The sequence below is a fragment of the Arabidopsis thaliana genome (assembly GCF_000001735.4).
Source record: "Arabidopsis thaliana chromosome 1 sequence".
NCBI classification, from domain to species: domain Eukaryota; kingdom Viridiplantae; phylum Streptophyta; class Magnoliopsida; order Brassicales; family Brassicaceae; genus Arabidopsis; species Arabidopsis thaliana.
In genome coordinates, this window is record NC_003070.9 from 9,720,732 (window position 1) to 9,738,713 (window position 17,982).

Genomic DNA, 17,982 nt, shown 5'->3' on the forward strand with positions numbered 1-17,982 from the left:
CTTTCAGAGTAAAAATATTTCTCATTAGTAGTTATAAAACCTACACCCAACAAGTACATTGTAATTTGACAATTTGTATAACCAGAACCCAAAAATCCTTGGATATAAACTACATACCTATACAAGCTTCTTTTCTCTTTACCTCCAAGACTTTCAAAAAGAGATATAAGTCTTGAGATGGGGAAAACAAAGTACAACTTTACATCAACTAAAGGTAATAAAGACATGACTCAACACTGGTAAACTGAGAAGCTCTTACTTTTCCATAGAAAGCTGAATGCTCTTCCCATTTTCTTTCTCGAGGCTGATTTACACTGCGGTTTTGTCTCTGTTACAGCGGCTGAAGCAACAGAGAATCCGTCCTCGGGGCTTGTGACTTCTGTATGCTGCGGTTCTGTGAGATGGGTTTGATCCCTTTGCCTCAGTTCCCTGAATAGTGTCAGTAGCTTCTGTGCCCTTTCTCTTCCACGTTGAGTACCGTTTACGGAGATAGATACCAAAGAAGGTATCACTCCTTCTTGTAAAACCATCTCGCTACAGATCTCACTGTGATTGCATAATATCAGAAGCAAAGAAACAGCTTGTTCTTGCTCATTTGGTTCACCCGTGTCAAGAATGGTGCAGAGATTGCTCACAAGGCTAGGTGCTGAAACCATCTCGTCTTTTCCTGCCTCGTTCAATACCAAATTAAGTAGAACAGCTAAGGACTTTTCTGTCCACCGTTGCTCATCACTGATAGTGAGTGATTGAAGGGCGTTGACAAGGTCAGCAGATAAAAGGCAGGGGATATTGGGAGGGTAGGTGGACAGGTGAAAAAGGGAGTGAAGGGCATCGACTTTGCACTGGACTTCAGTCTCGGTCCAAAGAAGATTTACCATGAAAGGAACTGCCAGACTCGAACCTATTACGGGCTTTGCTTCTTCAAGACACGAGAGGTTCAGATAAATTGCCGTCACTGAACCATGGGAATGTGGATTACAGAGCATTTCCTCCAGCAAAGGAATAATTCCTGATGCTAGCATCAACTCTTTGTTCCTGAAATTCCCAAAAAATTACAACGGAAATGAGATATAATCTTCCAGTTGGCAAGATAAGAATAACCCACTTGATTTTGTTGTTGAAAACTTGAAATCTTAGCCCATCTATAGTTTTGCAATATTCTCAAGATAACCGAATGTGTTAGTAGACTAATTTAAGTTAGGTGCTTGATCATTGAGAGAGAGAAAACGAGACATCGTTTGCTCACATACCTGTTGTTGTCCACAGCCAAGTTAAAGAGAGCCATGGCTCCAACTTTTTGGGCTGAAGCGTTATTTTCATTCAGAGCTGATCCCAGAAACTGAAGCAACGCTTCAACACACCCATTTTCCCCCATGAGAATCCTGGCCTCCTCATCATCTTTTAGCAATACTCTTATCTGCTCAACAACTCTGCATTTCTTTCTTAAGGTATCCACGTCAGTTAAAGTGGTCAACAATTCCGTACATCTTTCAACAAGAGTAACTTGATCTTCCTGGTATTCTGATTCACAGGCTTCCTCTTTAATGGTTCCACTTTCTTCCAAAGGAACCACCTTCACATCCTTCAACTTACAAGAACCAACACGTTTTGCTGATCTCGTATCGGTGGACTCGGACACAGACAACGCCAACCTCCAATAGTTAAGGTCTAGAGACTCAGGGGGTCCATCAGGGACCTGAACGCCGTTCTGTTCACACCAGCTAGAAATTAGAGCCTTGACACAGTAGTTAGGAGTCAAGCAAAGATGAGAGAGCTGCTGGTGAGTTTTGGGACATGTGTTGTGTCCATCACTAAACCATTTCTCAATACAGATTCTCTCATATGTTTGCCCAGACGCGATAATGACAGGGTCATACATAAGCTGCAAAGATATCGGACACCTCAATTCTTCTGGCGGAACAGACATCTGCGAAGATCTCCTATTGTTATTGCAGGATCTGAAGTTAAAGGAACTCAGTTTTGACAGCTGACGGTCAAAAGCACGACCATGGGCATCGTCTATAGAACCCTGGATAGTAGGTGAACAAGGCAATGAACTACTACCCTGTGAATCATTGTCATCCCAGATCTCACTTCTGAATAGCTTTGAGTATTTCCTCATGAGATGTAATAAATAAGCCACAATTGATTCTTTCCTCTTGTCATCCTCCATTCGGGCCCTCTCAATGAGTTTCTTGAGGCATCTTCGCTCTGTGAGAGCTGCTCTAGAAGAAGTGATACCTAGTCTAGTAGCAGCCTGATGGAAAACCTCAAGTTCATTATTATCAGATGAGCTCTCAAAATTCCCCCCTTGTTGCAGCAATCCAATGATTTGATCGCCAATTTCCTTCTCTGCTGGATCAAGTGAAAACTCGGTGTTCTCTAACTCCATCAAAATCTCCAAAAGCTGCAAAGTAGGATATACAGGTTAAAATAAAAGCACTGAACTCTAGAGATATTGCTTCTCTGCTTTAACTTTCCATTCACTTGCTGTGAGAGAAGAAAACAAGAGTACCAAGATACGGGAACACGAAGAACTAACTACCTGAGATCCAATAGACTGTTGGACTATATCTTCAACACGCCTAAGGCTATCTGTAAGAGATGATTTCGCCTTCTCAAATTTCAAAACTACTGAATCCCCTGTTATAGCCTACATGTCAAACCAGCTAGTTAGCGAGAATCTCCACAAGAAGAACTGGATTAGTTCTGAAATCTTTAAGACATAACTAAACAGAAAACTTACCAAATAAAGTTTACTAGATTCAGTGCAATGGCGTAGAATGTTCTTCACTTTTTCTAAAACCACGTGAAGTGAACACAAAGCTTGAATTCCAGATTTGCTTCTCGGCCTAGCAGCTTCAAGCGACGGGAAAATAGACATGATCTTGCAGTAGATCACTGAAAGGGCATTGCACATTTTTCCGTGTAGCTGAAACAGGAATCAGTTAGCCAATGCCTTACACTTACAGCAATAGGTAACACGTATTTAAAAACCACAGGACCAAGAATCTGTTAGACATATTTTATTGTACATCACAGGATCAATCGAGCAAAATCAAGAACCAGAAGAGAGTATTAATTGAAACAAAGACGGATACATATAGACATCAAGTTACAGGACCAAGAATTTAATGTCTTAGGGAGATATCTCAACAAAAACATTATTGGAAAAAAGGTCTGATTAAGATACCTTGGCATCACCAGGGGCAAAGAAATTTTCTTCAACCTCATTAACATCCATTGCTTCAATAACTCGCTGTATATATCTATGACAACAACTCTATATCGGCTTAAAGTTCAATACTACAAGAAGAAAAAGAACCGAATCAGTGACAAGTTGACAAATAAACTAATCTATAGCAGACAAGCCAGATAGATCAGTGTTTCCTAAAAAATGCAATGTGTTCTGCACAGAGAAAGTATATAAGAACAGAGCAAAGAATACGAAAAAGCAACAAAAGGTGGTTAGTTGGGGCATTTCAACAAACAAATTAGATGCAAAATCATGAGAATACCAAAACCCCAAATATCAACAAAGGAAGATTCTTGTTTGTCAAGAAACAGAGGGAATCAGAACACAAGAACAAAAATAAAAAACCCATAAAAGCAATCTGATTAATTCCTCCAGCAAATACCCAGATAAACAAAAAAAAATCCATTTTTTGAATCGGGTGAAAAACAGAGGAACATACGTACCAAAAAAATGAACCTATAATCTGCATCTGGTAGGTGTAGACTTAATAAAGAGAAGTCGATCACAAAATCAAAAGAAGAGCATCAGAGGCATTAGTATAATGATTAATTTGTTCCTTGGAGATGCTGTTTCTGGGTAGTTTCTACGAGGGTCTCTGATTTACAAGTTTCCGAGCTAATCAAGGCAAAATTTGTCGATCCCAACAATAAGAGAGAAGAGAGGTTTGGCTATGGCTGATACCGAATGGAGATTTTTTGAAGGAAAATAAAAATAAATATTTTAGTGAAAGAAAAAAAGAGGAGAAGTTCTTCTCAAGTCAAAATAAAGCCAAAACTTGCGAGTGGCAATTGCAAGGTCGCAAGTACACACAACAGATTTGTTTTGTTTTGTTTTTAATTATGTTCTTTGTAAGAAAAAAGATTCTGTTATTTGTTTAATCATTAATCAACTCAATTAATTTTTCAAATGATTTTTAAGTATTACTAGATTTGAATTTAGCAACGGTATTATTAGGAGACATTTTAATTATTAAGAAAAAAGCTTCTTAAGATACTCATAATTTCGATTTCTTGGATGCGATAAAAACATATCATTATGGTGTTGCCCGTTTAAAGTCAAAATGCAATGTAGTTTAGTGAATCAAATTTTGTTCTGTTTTGTTTCCAAGTCTTCTTCAATTGAAACTGAAACTGTTGATCATTATTTACCAAAAAACATTTCATTCTAATATTGGATTTTCGGCTTGTATACTATATAGTTTCTTTTTTGGTCGACTGATAGTTGAAAATGAGTAATAAAATAGATACAATGATGTAGAATAAAAAGCTTTTTGACATTTTTTTTTTACTAATCATATAAATAAAAATAAATAAAGTATGGCGAAGGGGCAATGAGAGGTCCAATTTTCACCGACATTTCATATTGTAATAAACACGTCTTTCATATTATATTCTTTATCGAAAAAAAAAAACTGCATCGTGTTTTCTTCCTGTAAACCAACTAGGTTCACCTTCATTGACTAGGACTTGTGGGCCAGTGGTCTTAGTCCATTGGTTGTCTCTCTGTCACCGGGTTCGAGTGGACTCGGTTGATGTAAGAAGTTTATCGTCAGCCATATTTTCTTAGCATGTGTACTGTGTACTGTTGACAAATGACAATGCATTCGATGTCAAAAAAAAGGCTACATATTGTAGTAAATAGTAATATTGTCTTCCTTTTTTAATTACCGAATGTTCTAGGAATTATAATTTAAAAATAAACCAAAATGATGGTCATTGGTTTAATTTTGAAATGTTGGTAAAAAGAATTAGTTAAATATGAATAAATCGACTCTGATTTGTAGTCATTTTATATTATTTTGAATTGAACTTTAAATCTATAGTACTGAAACACTAATGTTTGAATTTGTGTAGAGGGAGAGTTGAAAGAGATTTGCCGACTTCGACGGCCGACACGCGCCGACAATACATGCATATGTCGGCTATTTAGATCTCTACATTGAATATCCTAAATTACAATAATACCTTCTCCCTTACTAATATTCTTTGAATCAACCTTTATTATTTTTTGTTTTTTATGTTTTTTTCAGAAATTATTTGTTGGCAACCATGTTCGCTTTTTTTTTGAATTATTATATCCCAAAATTTATAATGATTTAGACATTATTTTCCAGTTTTGCCATAAAATATTAAATTAATCCACAGATAATATTTAAAAACTTTTAAAGGTTAACATTGTCGTTTTTTTTTTAAAGGTTAACATTGTCCTTTTTTTTTGTAAATATAAATGAACTATCGCCTATTAGCAACAAAAAAGTTGAGTTTGGTCTGAGAATCGTTTAGAACTTTTGGTTTGTTGGATCGTACATATATAGGACTGCAAATTTATTACTATTTGTTAATTAGTTGAGGCTCTCCTCTTCTTATTTATTTATGAGACGTACCAAATAAGTCATTATAAAGTGTACTAACGTCCGGAAATTTGTCCACGAGTAACAATTTAAACCTCAGATGTGGTCAATGAAAAATACAAGAATTTTAAAACGACGGCTAAAATAATATAAATTTTGTAAGGACATATTGATCTATCACTGATACTAAAACAGAGGAATTAGTTTTAATGATAATGAGCATATGCAAATCTATCACTGATACAAAAAAAAAACAGAGGAATTTTAAGGGGGGGGGGGGGGAAATTCAGAAAGAACTTGATAACCAAAATCTAAGCCACAAAGAAAAAGAAGCTATGTTGTAAGAACCCACATGGTGAAGAATCTCTGTCTATTTCGATTTTGTGTTCAGATAAAACAGTAATAAGCAAAAAAGTTAGCACTACAGGTTTGCTTACGAATCAAGTTTTGTGTAGTATATACAAAAAAAAACATCTCTCTCTGGCTTTTCATACAGCAGAAGCAAACGCATCAGCACAAAAGCGACTTCTAAGCTTTACCAAATTCAGATGAAGTTGAGAGAGAGAAAGAGAAAGAGACATAAACTGAAGAATCAAAGAGGAGGAGGGAGATGCGGATGAGCCTTCACTTAAACAAGAAGCTTCTGTAGCAGAATATGTGTCACTTTCACACTTGTCTTCAAAGCAAAACCTGCACCAATAGCACAAAGCTAATACCTCAATTGCTGCAGAAAAGAAAAGAAAACATTGCAGAATTATCCATCCGAATATGGGTTCGCTTCAGACACCGATAGAAATGAGAAGCTCATCGTTGTTGGATACGTCCTGCGGATATTTGCTCAGAGAGTTACAGGCAAGTTTGTTTTGATGGTGCTTTCTGTTTTTCTTTTTAAGTAAAATGGTTCATAATTTAGAGTATTCTGATCGATGCCCGATGGTCACTGTTTTATGCACAGATGATATGGGATGAAGTTGGAGAAGATAAGTTTGAGAGAGAAAAAGTGTTGCTTGATATAGAGCAGGAATGTGTAGAGGCTTACCGGAGAAAAGTTGACCATGCCAATGTTTCGAGGTCTCGTCTACATCAAGAGCTGGCAGAATCTGAAGCCGAACTCACCCATTTTCTTTTGTGCCTCGGTGAAAGATCAGTACCTGGAAGAGTAATTTTCATTCTTTCATATCCATTATGAAGCAAAGACTATTCAATAAACAAAACCAAGACTAGTCCAGTGTTTCAGATAACCTATCATAGATAATTTTGTTGTCATTCTCTATACAGCCGGAGAAAAAGGGAGGAACACTGAGGGAGCAGCTGGATTCTATTGCGCCTGCACTGCGTGAGATGAGGCTTAGGAAAGACGAGAGAGTGAAGCAGTTCCGATCTGTCAAAGGGGAAATTCAGAAAATATCAGCAGAAATAGCAGGTAGATCGACATATGAAGACTCAACTAGAAAGATAACCATAGATGACAACGATCTTTCTAATAAAAAACTTGAGGAATATCAGAATGAACTGCATAGACTCCATGATGAGAAGGTACATTTTGTAATACCAAATTGGGAACAATGTTTTTTTTTTGGTCAACATGCATGTGTTTTACTTATCAGACAGTTTTGGCTTCTCCATCATGTTGTCTTTCATTGTTCTGTCACACAAGAATGAGAGACTACAGAAGGTTGATATATACATATGCGCCATTCGAGATCTATCAGCAACATTGGGAACAGAAGCATCAATGATCATAACAAAGATTCACCCAAGCTTGAACGACCTCTATGGAATATCCAAAAACATCAGTGATGATATCTTAAAAAAGCTTAATGGCACTGTTGTGTCTCTGGAAGAGGAAAAGCACAAGCGCCTTGAAAAGGTGAAGCTAACTAGAAATGTTTCAATTCATTATCTATCCTAAGAACATAAAACTTAACAGATATAAGTTGAAACACAAATCAGTAAAGAGATGCACATTTATCAAAGAGAAAAGAGGTTGTTATCTTATCTGAACTTTTAAGACATCATGTGTGCAGCTTCACCATCTTGGTAGAGCTTTATCGAACCTGTGGAATCTGATGGATGCATCTTATGAAGATCGTCAAAAGTTTTTTCATGTCATTGATTTACTGTCGTCCGCACCATCAGACGTGTGTGCTCCTGGAAGCATTACATTGGACATAATTCAGCAGGTAAGTATATAACTATGTAGACATGTAGTACAATGGTTTCATACCAATGATGGCTGGTGGTAACCGCCTTTTCTTTGTGCAAATTTTTCCCAAGGCTGAGGCTGAAGTCAAGAGACTAGATCAACTGAAAGCAAGCAGAATCAAAGAACTTTTCATCAAGAAGCAAAAGGAACTAGAAGATACGTGCAACATGTCGCATATGGAGACTCCATCAACGGAAATGGGAAATATCACGAACCTTGTAGACTCTGGTTTGACTAATTGTAACTTTCTGCAACTGCTGCGTGTCTTTGTTATACATGTCAAACTCATTGCAGAGTTTTGTCCTCTATTTCAAAGGGGAAGTTGACCATGTTGACCTTCTAGCCGCCATGGATGAAAAGATAGCAAGAGCAAAGGAAGAAGCAGCAAGTAGAAAAGGAATAATTGAAAAAGTTGATAGGTGGATGTTGGCAAGTGATGAAGAGCGCTGGCTAGAAGAATATGACCAGGTTCCAATCTCTTTTCTATGAAAGTAACTAAATGTTATCTCTGTAGTCTAACTCATACAAGAAACACTAACGTTGTCACAGGACGAGAATCGGTACTCAGTAAGTAGAAATGCTCATCGAAACCTAAGGAGAGCAGAACGGGCACGCATAACAGTCAGCAAAATCTCAGGTAATATAAGCAGTTCCTTAGGGTCCAACACAAATAAAGCTACAAATGACCCTGCATTTTCTTAAGTTAGGAAGCAAACTAGTCACTGACCCTTCTATAATATTTGGACCAGGATTAGTGGAATCTATATTGGTTAAGGCTAAGAGCTGGGAGGTAGAAAGACAGAAAGTCTTCTTATACAATGAGGTAACACAACTTGATGCCTTTTTGAATTAACAAAGAGAAACTCTAAATTAGATAGAGTAATCATCACCTGTTAAGAGTTATCCAGGTACCTCTTGTTGCAATGTTGCAAGAATACAATAAGCTGAGGCAGGAAAAAGAAATGGAGAAGCAAAGGCTCCGGGTTAGTCTCTCCTCCTAAGCCTTAAATACAGTAAGAAAACCAAAACTGTGAAAGGAAATATTTGAAGTTAAACCTGATTGACAATAAAATGCAGGAAATGAAGAAGATGAGCATTCCACAACCTGTGGCTGAGGGAGATAATTTTTACATGGCAAGGCCAGCTAGCAGCAATAGGCGAATATCAAATCGAAGCATGAATGGTGGATTTGGAAGTGGAAGTCCTATAAACAGAAAGTATTCAGGAGGATTCAACAATACTAACAATAATTACACAGCACTTGGTACATCTATAAGAAGAGAAAGCAGAAAGAGTGAGGCATAAAAAATACCTGTCTTTAGGCTTAATCGTGATGACACAAGTTCTGTTGTGTCACTGTTTTCAGGTCCATTGTCTCCTTGAGACACTTGTTCATTTGTATATGTTTTCACATTCAAAAATAAAAGTATAATCCTCTGTAACAACAAGACTTGAGTTATGACTTTCGGAATCTGTGTGTTTCATTATGAAACTCATCACACAAGTTCATGTTTTCATAGACAGCCTTTAACAGTGGTGAAAAATCCGACTTTTGGAAACTGTTAGAATCAGACTCCAATTTCAATTGAGAGAGAAAAGCGTTGAAGTTGGGAGATACGTATAATAGTTGGCTAAGCCCAATTCAACGAAAAGAGAGAAAAACAGATAGAGAATGAGATAGATACCTGTAATCACTAATTAGTCTGCGTCACGACGCGACAGCTACCCACCCGGCGTTGGTCCGGCGGAACGATCCACCGTCTCAATTATGGAATTAGTATTATTTTTTGGTCAAAGAATTATATAATTAATATAAATGAAGGTTTATTATTATTATCACTGAGACACTGGTCAGTCATCACACTATACTGTAAGTGGGAGGATCCTGCTAAAGCAGAAGTGTATCTTGAAGTTGATCCTAATAAATTCTGCATTGGACAAATAGTTTATTTTAAAAAAAAATTACTCTATATTTCTCTAAAGAAAAACAAAAAATTGATCCAATAATTATACAAATAAACTTCCTTTTTCATATTTGTTTTTCTCTATTACTCTATATTTTCCATTGATCTAACACCAGTAGCACATCCAAAGTATTTCCACTTACATAAATTCAGTATTTTCTTACTATATCTCCTTTTTTGCCTAATAAACCCTATTAAAAAGATAAATATATGTTTAAAAGTCAGGAAATAAATGAAATTGAAAGACCTAATATGGGTTACAGAAAAAAAAAACATACGACTTAAACATGGTGACTGTTTGGGTTATACGTAAAAGTTAAAATTTATGGAATATTTTAAATAGATTTATAGAAGACATTTCTTATTGGTTTTCGTTTCCACTTGTATCTCCACATCGCAACTTGTACATTTTATAAAATTTCGTTTGGGTTTTAATGAAAATCCAACACACATTTTATCAAGAGATTCTCGTCGTCATATCTATTTTCCTTTTCATTTTCTAAAAAGGTAGTATATGGCAAAAATACTCACCAATACTCGTTGGAAATTAAATATGCAATATAATTACCTTCCGTGACGTCAGAAGAAAAGTCAGAGTTACTACCACTTACCAGCTCACACCACATGCTATTCTCAATAGAGTTGAAATTAGACTGGTAAACATTAAAAAGTCTTTAAAACGAGTTATGGGTAATTAAAACTCTACGTTCTCCTGTTTGTTCAAAAAAAATTTACGTTCTCTTCAAACAATTTTATTCAGATTCTTATACGATAAAAATGACTATGTATCATAAGTATGTAATATATGATAAAAATGTGAAATATAATGCCCCATGAAATTTTGGAAAGCCTGTAACTAAAAATAACGAAACACGAGATGCAGATCCAAAACTGTCGGCACTAAATCAGATAATAAGTGAACCCAATGCTGTAATAAAATTCCTCAAAAAAGTAAAATAAAAGGGCAAAAGAGGAAATAAGAAGATAAATCGTGTCGCAATCTTAGCAAAACCTATAATCACCAGAGTCAATCGTAGCGTTCGCAGCCGCCGGAGGAATAGCAAAATGCCATAACCTCCCGGCGGCGTTGACTCTATACTTCCGGCATAAAAACTCCTCGGCAAAAGTCTTCTCCACCCTCCGATTAACATCGTGCAAGAACACGTGCGTAACTCCCGGTTTCTTCCGGTTCCTAGCCATAACAGCCGCCGAGAAAATCGCCGCCATTCTTCCCGGAGCTTCTGCGAAGTAACCTTTAGGAGCATCGACCATCAGCAGATCCCACTCTGTATCGTAGAACTCATCGGGCAGTCCCGTGAGAGCTAGCTTACACTTCTCGTTTCCCCGGAGATAAGATTTCGCCGGAAAACACTTAGGCTCCGTTTTGTACGAACGTAGAAGCGAATCGGCTTGTTGAAGCTGCGTCCTGTAACGCACGTGATGCGCACGTAAGAAAGGAGAGTCTTTGGTCACTTTCTGAAACCATTCAAGATCTTCTTCCAAGAACAAGGTTTTGCCACGTGGATTTAAAGAAGCCCACATGAGCGAGTCACGACCGAGACCGAACACGAGAAAGTTAGCCGGAGCTAGCTTTTTCAAGATGTTGAAAGAGATCGAGATCTCAGCAAGATTCTGTTGTGGGACAACGTTAGATGTCGCGTAGTGGACGATCGCTTGAAGCTGAATCGGAGTCGCTTCGTAATCAGCTGCCGCAGCCACCGCTCTGCTTTTGGCGCTTGCTGTGGAACAGAGGAAGAGCGTTTCGTCAGCGGCTCGTATGAAGCTTGTGAAAAGCAAAGCACCGCCAACTAAACCGGCTAGTAAAACGCCGGTGATGATCCATCTTTTCTCCGATGGGATTAACGTGTTCATGTTGTTTTGTTCGATCTCAGATCTGATTGTTTTTTAGTTATTTTTGTTCTGGTTTTTGTGGTTTGGTCGAGAGACGACCTCGGAGGAGAAAATAGAAATGTGAAGAGGATTGTTGATTGGGGGACTGAATAGGGAAGAAAGATTTGGGATATTTTTTCTTGGAGATGGTCTGATTAACTGACACGTGTCCATATCCGACCATTGAAGCAGCTTTGGGTTATAGTGGATATATGAACAAGACACGTTGCTGTGGCTTATTCGAATTTTGAAAACATTTCTGTGGACATATGTTATTTAATTGGACTTGGAGCATGGGGTTTCGTTCCCACTTCGGTTTGCTAAAGATAACAATTAGTAACATTAAACAAGATCGTTCATCCCAAATATAAGCAAAAAAACAAGATCGCCCATACAATTTCAGTTGATTTCGTCTCAATACGTATTAGGGTAATCTATGATGAGTTTACCGGTGGATAACGTTTGATATTTTGTCTTCTTGTTTTAAAATGGACTTGTGGATTTGTTATCTGTTATTGTTCAAGGTTTCAAGCTATAAATGTTGTTTATCATAATTCATAAGATCCAAAAGTTTGTATTTCTGAAACCAGTTTTTTAATTAAATTTCTGATTTATTCATGCATTTTTCATTTTAAACTGTAAGAATTTATATATTGAATTGATATGAAAATGAAAACAAAAATATAGATATGTCCGGAAAGAATTTTTTGGTTCACCAGATTCTAGTCACTTTCTTGTGGTAAATTGTTCGACAATGAGGGAGTGAAAAAAATTTCGTCACTAAAGTTTCAAATATCGAAATGATAACATAACTCAAATGATTAGCGACGTGATAGAAAAACACGTTTATGAATTGTGTATAACTCAAAAAAAATTCATATATGCGGTAATGTATTGCATGAAATGTGTATCTATGCTTGTTTTTTTCCGCGTAATTAAAGATCCAGATTTTAAATTACAAGGATCACATTCGTCCGGTACATGAACATCGATTTTGTAAATTGATTTTGAAATACACATATGTTAAAGAGCCAATAAGACACATTCTCTGCTATTCAATTTTTTTCCTTAAAAGTTTACAAATGTTTTTTGTGTCCAGATATTCCTGACACAATCTTATAATATTATCATATGTAGTTTCTATGTGTATATATTAGTTTTATAAAATTTAAAGCGAAAGAAACTTCAAAGATCACGAGTCACAGTACTTCTTGAAGACTCGTCAATTGCTTATAAAACCCATTAGGTATTGAAACAAGCTCTCTATGACTTCCTTTCTCTACAACCCTTCCCTTATGCAACACAGCGACCGTATCTGCTTTTCTTATGGTCGACAGCCTATGAGCCACCAATACCGTCGTTCGTCCCTTCATTAGCTTGTCTAGCGCCTCTTGGACTAGTTTCTCCGAGCTCGTGTCCAGAGCACTTGTTGCCTCATCAAGGAGAAGCACTGAAGGGTCCTTTAAAACCGCCCTCGCGATAGCCACTCTCTGTTTCTGCCCACCTGATAATTGTACTCCCTTATCACCCGCGTGCGTTTTGTACCCTTCTTCCATCTTGATAATGAACTCGTGCGCATTCGCCGCTTTCGCAGCTTCCATGATCTCTGCCTCCGATGCGTTTTCATTGCCATACTTAATGTTTTCGTATATGGTTGTTGAAAAGAGAGCCGGTTCTTGTTGAACTAGCGCTAGCTTCTTGCGCAAGCTACGTAAGTTTAGGGTTTTTATGTCTTGCCCATCGATGCAAAGATTGCCGTTGCTCGGATCGTAGAATCTCATGATCAGTCCGATCACCGTGCTCTTTCCCGAACCACTAGGTCCTACGACCGCAAGACTTTTCCCGGCTGAAACTCGGAGGTTTAGGTTTTTGAAAATGTCAATTTCGGGTCTTGTGGGATACACAAAACTCACGTTTCTAAACTCTATATCTCCTTTGACTTGACTAACCATTCTTGAGTTAGGCTGGTCTGGAGATATCTTGGTCTCTCTATGTAAAACCCTGAAAACTGACCCGAGTGCTTGCGTGCCCTTCACGATATCTGGGGTCAAAGCAAGCGTTTCCGAAACTGAGAAAGCTGTGACGATCAACACCATGAAGGATTTGATACTATCCCCAAAATTCGTCTCCTTATGATTGATCAAAACCGATACGTACCAGAGACCAAGAGCGTAGGAACAGAACGCAAGAAACTGAGACAAACCGTATCCAAATCCAGAGATATGACCTCTGACAAAGGCATTCTTGGTGGGCTTGCTTAGCTCACAAGTAAACTGTTCCGAGATCTGCTTTTCGGCACCATATGCAGCGACAGTTCTTATATTTGCAATCGCTTCACGTGCCACTGAAGTTGCCCTAGAGTAAGCTCTTGTGTAATCTCCTCCAAAGCCTTTTAAAAATAGTTGCTGCAAAATGTCATATTCAAGCTTATTCAGTTTCAAGATTCAAAATATGGTTGAGAGGATTTTTTTTATTTTGAGTTACCTCGGTAAGTGAAGCCGCAATGAGAAGAGGGAAACAAGCCGTTACCACAGCTGCAACACGCCAACTATAGAAAAAGGCAAGTGCCAATGCAGTGACTGTAAGAGACAAGTTTTGGACTATTGTCGAGAGGCGATCCGCTAGAGCACTCCTCACCAAAGTTGCATCAGCAGCTAAGATTGAAGTAAGTGAGCCAGTGTTGTTCTCATCCAGATCAAACCATCCAATCTCATTTGAAAGAATCGCTGCAATTGTCGTAAAGATAGTAAGATACACATTAATTCAAGAATCAAATCGATCTTAGAACAGAGCATTAAACAGAGCAATTGTTTAATTTTTTGTGTTTACCTGAGAACAAGGATAAGCGAACCCTAGAAGTAAGACGCTCTCCCATTAGTGTATAGAAGTAATGTTGGAGAAGATATATAGGTGCAGTTACTATTCCAGCTCCAGCAAAGATAATAGCTACCTTTTCTACGTCGCGCTTGATCACATTAGGAAAAGGCGAATAAAATGCAGTTAACACATAAGCAATCCCCATAGAGAACAATGGAGTTTGTGCTCCAGCAAGTACTGCACCAATGGAGCCAAGTAATGCATATGGCCATTCTGGAGAATTCAACTTTATAAGTTCCCATATCATCGAAGAAGAGCTAAAGTCTTTTTTGGAATCATCATTTTTAGTCTTCTCTTGGTCTACCCTGAAGCTTGAAGTCCTCCTTGAGCTAGAAACTCTTCTTGAACTAGAAGATCCAGCTTGAGATTTACAAGTTTCAGACATAATTGATCTCGAGTTTTCTTGAGGTTCTGTCTCTTGGCAATTGACAAGAGTCGCATAATCTCCTCCTCTTAACATGAGTTCTGAGTGGCTTCCGGTTTCCCTAACTTGACCATCTCTCAAGACAACAATCTTGTCAACATTTCGAATGGTGGATAATCTATGTGCAACGACGATTGTTGTTCTTTTTTCCATGACATTGTCAAGTGCTTGCTGAACAATCTTCTCTGATTCGGCATCAAGAGCGCTTGTTGCTTCATCTAAAAGTAATATCTTTGGATTTCTTAGAACTGCTCGAGCAATTGCAATCCTCTGTTTCTGTCCTCCTGAGAGTTGAGTTCCTCCTTCTCCAACCTATTTATAATGGTTTGATAAATAATGATCAAGTGGAAATATGAGAAGATATGAGTATGGAAATTTGGAGAATGTACCTGAGTATTGTAACCATTAGGTAATGATTTAATGAAAGAATCAGCATTAGCTGCTTTAGCAGCTTCTATGATCTGATCCATATTCGCATTCTCTTTACCTAAAAGAATATTGGAAGCTATTGTTGTGGCGAATAATGCTGGTTCTTGACTCACTAATCCAAGCTGTTCTCTAAACCATTTAAGCTTTAGGCTCTTGATGTCATTTCCATCTAAGAGAATCTCCCCTGAGTTAGGTTCATAGAAACGTTGAACCATTGATATGATTGTGCTTTTCCCTGAACCACTTGGACCGACAAATGCAAAAGTCTTGCCTGACCGTATTGTGAAACTAAGATTCTCAAAAACCATGTTTGGTCTAGAAGGATATGCGAAAGACACTTTTTGAAACTCAATCCTCCCAGCTACATTTTGCAATGTTGTTCCCTCGTCTAATCTTTGAGAACTTTCAGAATTGTTGTTCCCTATCATTCTGAATATGTTTGCAGCAGCAACTCTACCCTTAGCAATCGCGGATAAGCTAGGTGCGGCTTGACCTAAGGCGCTGCAAATGCAATTGAATCATTCAGTTTGATGATATATCTAGCAAAATTTCTCGGATTTATAAGACTTACAATCCACTGAAAATGACATTGAGGATGGTTGTGAAGGCTTTTGCACCATTGGTTTTGCCGTGGCGTACAAGAAGACTTGCATACCACAAAAGCAAAGCCCAAGCACAGAACAAGAGGCTATATGTTAATCCAACTCCTAAACCTTTAGCAAGACCGCTCCTTTTACCGAGTTTCAGAGCTTTCTTGAGAGAATTTGAGTAAGATTTTACAGCTTTCTCTTCTCCTACAAAAGCATACACTGTTCTCACCTGTGACATAACCTGAAGATCCATAGAATTGTGTTTTTCAGGATCAAATTAAAAGAATTGTGTTTGCTTTCACATTTTGCAAAAGTATTTTCTTGAAAACTAAAATATGTTTTGTTATGTGATTTCTTTTGTGAGACTTTCTTCACACGTAAATGCAGAAAGTAGTTTATGAGAAAATCTCAGTCATAGTGTATAAACAAACCTCTTCTGCGACTTTTCCTGCATCAGCATAAGCAGTCTCACTCTTCTCTGAGATTGTAGACATGACTATAGCATACCCTCCTCCTGCAATAGCTATCAGTGGAACCACTCCTAACGTGAGCAGCGTTAGTTGCCATACCGACAAAAAACCAATGACAAATCCCGCTATAAACTGAGATAGATACCGCAAAACATGGTCGGTCTGAAACAGAACAAAACATTATAATGAATCCATATAGTAGTATGAATGAATTCATATATTAGTAAAAGTACCTTATCGCCAATTGCATCTTGAACCAAGATAGCATCGCTTGATATGTGAAAAATGAGATTTGAATCTCTAGCTTCAGTATCAAAGAAAGTAATGTCTTTTGCTAATATCGATTTGAGATAATTTATACGCAATCGTGCTGTTTGTCTTTCCCCTGTTTGCATCCAACAAGAAACTCCTGCCAATAATAAACCATCCCAACTAAAAACATTAAAAACAGATAAAAGTTTATAACATTATAAAAACATATCACCAATGTACATGGAAACGTACCGATCCAAGCTGATACAAAATTGACCAATCCTAAGTAGACCAAGTACAGAGCATTCTTGAAAAGACAAAGCACCGAATTGTTATGAACTTGTGATTTTCATTTCATGAAAAGACAAAGCATTCTTGAATATAAAGATTTTCAATGACAGCGGTTTCTGAACAAACCTGTGAAACGCGGGAAGATATGGCTTTAGGATCTGTAGAAAGATTTCCAAGAGAATCTAGCATTTTTCCGAAGAACACGAAGAAGAGAGGAAGCGTAGCGCCATGTATACACGCACCTAAACCTCCTAGCAACATGAGAAAGTAATCAAGTTTATCTGCTGCGCTAAACAAACCCATCAATGACACTGATTCCTTCTTTATATTTTTCTTCTCCTCCTTTGCTTCCGTCTCGGCTTGGATGTTTCCATTAGAGGATCTTTCTGTGTTATCCATTGTCACTGAACACTGAGATCAAAAACAGAGAGGTACTTGAGAGCGTAGTAGATAAGCAGAGAGAAATTTAGGGTGTTGAGTTTCTTGTGAGGAAAGCTAAGGAAAAAGGGTAAAGTGGGAATTATGAAATAGAGACATCTCCCTCGCTTATTTAATGTAAAGTGTTAACACTCAAGTCTAATCTTACCTAAAAAAGCGATTGCTCTAACTGTTTTTGACAACTCGTAGTTAAAGCTTTCCCATAATCTTATTAATGGAGAACCTATATACGTATATCTGGTTTTACACATCAGTGTGGAGCTGCTCACTTTGTATCATGAGTGTAAACGTTTTCATCATGTTTAATTTTAGGGTGAAAGGATACGTAGACAATTGGTAGTTATTGATAAAATTGATCCCTACTACTCTGACATGCACAATAGAATATGTTTAATTTGATAAGAGTATAACGCATAGTTGAGATATATATATGTAAAACTTATGGTGAATGTTTTTTACGTGACGCTAGAAATGAATATGAAAAGAATATTGCATGGTAGGTTTGAGGAACAAATCGTTGTCAAACTTGTTATTATCGTCTTTAA

At 37.5% G+C, this 17,982-nt stretch overlaps 4 protein-coding genes and 1 long non-coding RNA gene across 10 annotated transcripts; 1 reads left to right on the top strand and 4 right to left on the bottom strand.

Moving 5' to 3' along the window:
* Position 1: 1 nt before the first annotated feature.
* PUB45 (plant U-box 45) lies at positions 2–4,069 on the bottom strand. The gene is made up of 6 exons (NM_102556.5): positions 3,700–4,069; positions 3,194–3,306; positions 2,747–2,932; positions 2,546–2,653; positions 1,251–2,407; positions 2–1,035 (listed from the first exon to the last, which is right to left on the bottom strand). Exons 2-6 carry the CDS (start codon positions 3,242–3,244, stop codon positions 231–233), a joined length of 2,307 nt encoding a protein of 768 aa, NP_174112.1. The 5' UTR covers positions 3,245–3,306; positions 3,700–4,069; the 3' UTR covers positions 2–230.
* A 1,806-nt stretch (positions 4,070–5,875) lies between these two features.
* On the bottom strand, positions 5,876–9,693 carry AT1G27921. 4 transcript variants are annotated; one of them, NR_139794.1, is made up of 8 exons: positions 9,125–9,454; positions 8,869–9,016; positions 8,703–8,756; positions 8,028–8,403; positions 7,834–7,913; positions 6,849–7,757; positions 6,646–6,757; positions 5,876–6,430 (listed from the first exon to the last, which is right to left on the bottom strand). It is a non-coding gene; the product is annotated as an other RNA (long non-coding RNA). The 4 variants fall into 4 exon arrangements; NR_139796.1 differs by adding an exon at positions 9,498–9,693 and having other exon boundaries at positions 5,879–6,296; positions 8,028–8,756; positions 9,125–9,248; NR_139795.1 differs by having other exon boundaries at positions 8,028–8,756.
* Positions 5,924–9,117, top strand: MAP65-8 (microtubule-associated protein 65-8; the record flags this gene model as incomplete). 2 transcript variants are annotated; one of them, NM_102557.3, is made up of 11 exons in its annotated part: positions 5,924–6,458; positions 6,562–6,765; positions 6,885–7,142; positions 7,264–7,476; positions 7,634–7,789; positions 7,884–8,040; positions 8,129–8,280; positions 8,362–8,449; positions 8,562–8,635; positions 8,721–8,795; positions 8,890–9,117. In NM_102557.3, exons 1-11 carry the CDS (start codon positions 6,375–6,377, stop codon positions 9,115–9,117), a joined length of 1,689 nt encoding a protein of 562 aa, NP_174113.2. In that variant the 5' UTR covers positions 5,924–6,374. The 2 variants fall into 2 exon arrangements, with proteins under 2 accessions (NP_174113.2, NP_001322317.1); NM_001332791.1 differs by lacking the exons at positions 8,362–8,449; positions 8,562–8,635; positions 8,721–8,795; positions 8,890–9,117 and having other exon boundaries at positions 6,217–6,458; positions 8,129–8,301.
* Positions 9,694–10,227: 534 nt separating the features above from the next.
* AT1G27930 (glucuronoxylan 4-O-methyltransferase-like protein (DUF579)) lies at positions 10,228–12,269 on the bottom strand. Its single transcript, NM_102558.5, has one exon. It carries the CDS (start codon positions 11,646–11,648, stop codon positions 10,779–10,781), a length of 870 nt encoding a protein of 289 aa, NP_564297.1. The 5' UTR covers positions 11,649–12,269; the 3' UTR covers positions 10,228–10,778.
* A 429-nt stretch (positions 12,270–12,698) lies between these two features.
* On the bottom strand, positions 12,699–17,505 carry ABCB13 (P-glycoprotein 13). 2 transcript variants are annotated; one of them, NM_102559.2, is made up of 9 exons: positions 17,126–17,505; positions 16,961–17,015; positions 16,690–16,865; positions 16,418–16,618; positions 15,968–16,227; positions 15,357–15,897; positions 14,496–15,279; positions 14,151–14,392; positions 12,699–14,071 (listed from the first exon to the last, which is right to left on the bottom strand). In NM_102559.2, exons 1-9 carry the CDS (start codon positions 17,396–17,398, stop codon positions 12,866–12,868), a joined length of 3,738 nt encoding a protein of 1,245 aa, NP_174115.1. In that variant the 5' UTR covers positions 17,399–17,505; the 3' UTR covers positions 12,699–12,865. The 2 variants fall into 2 exon arrangements, with proteins under 2 accessions (NP_174115.1, NP_001322427.1); NM_001332792.1 differs by having other exon boundaries at positions 16,418–16,865.
* Between the last annotated feature and the right edge of the window lie 477 nt (positions 17,506–17,982).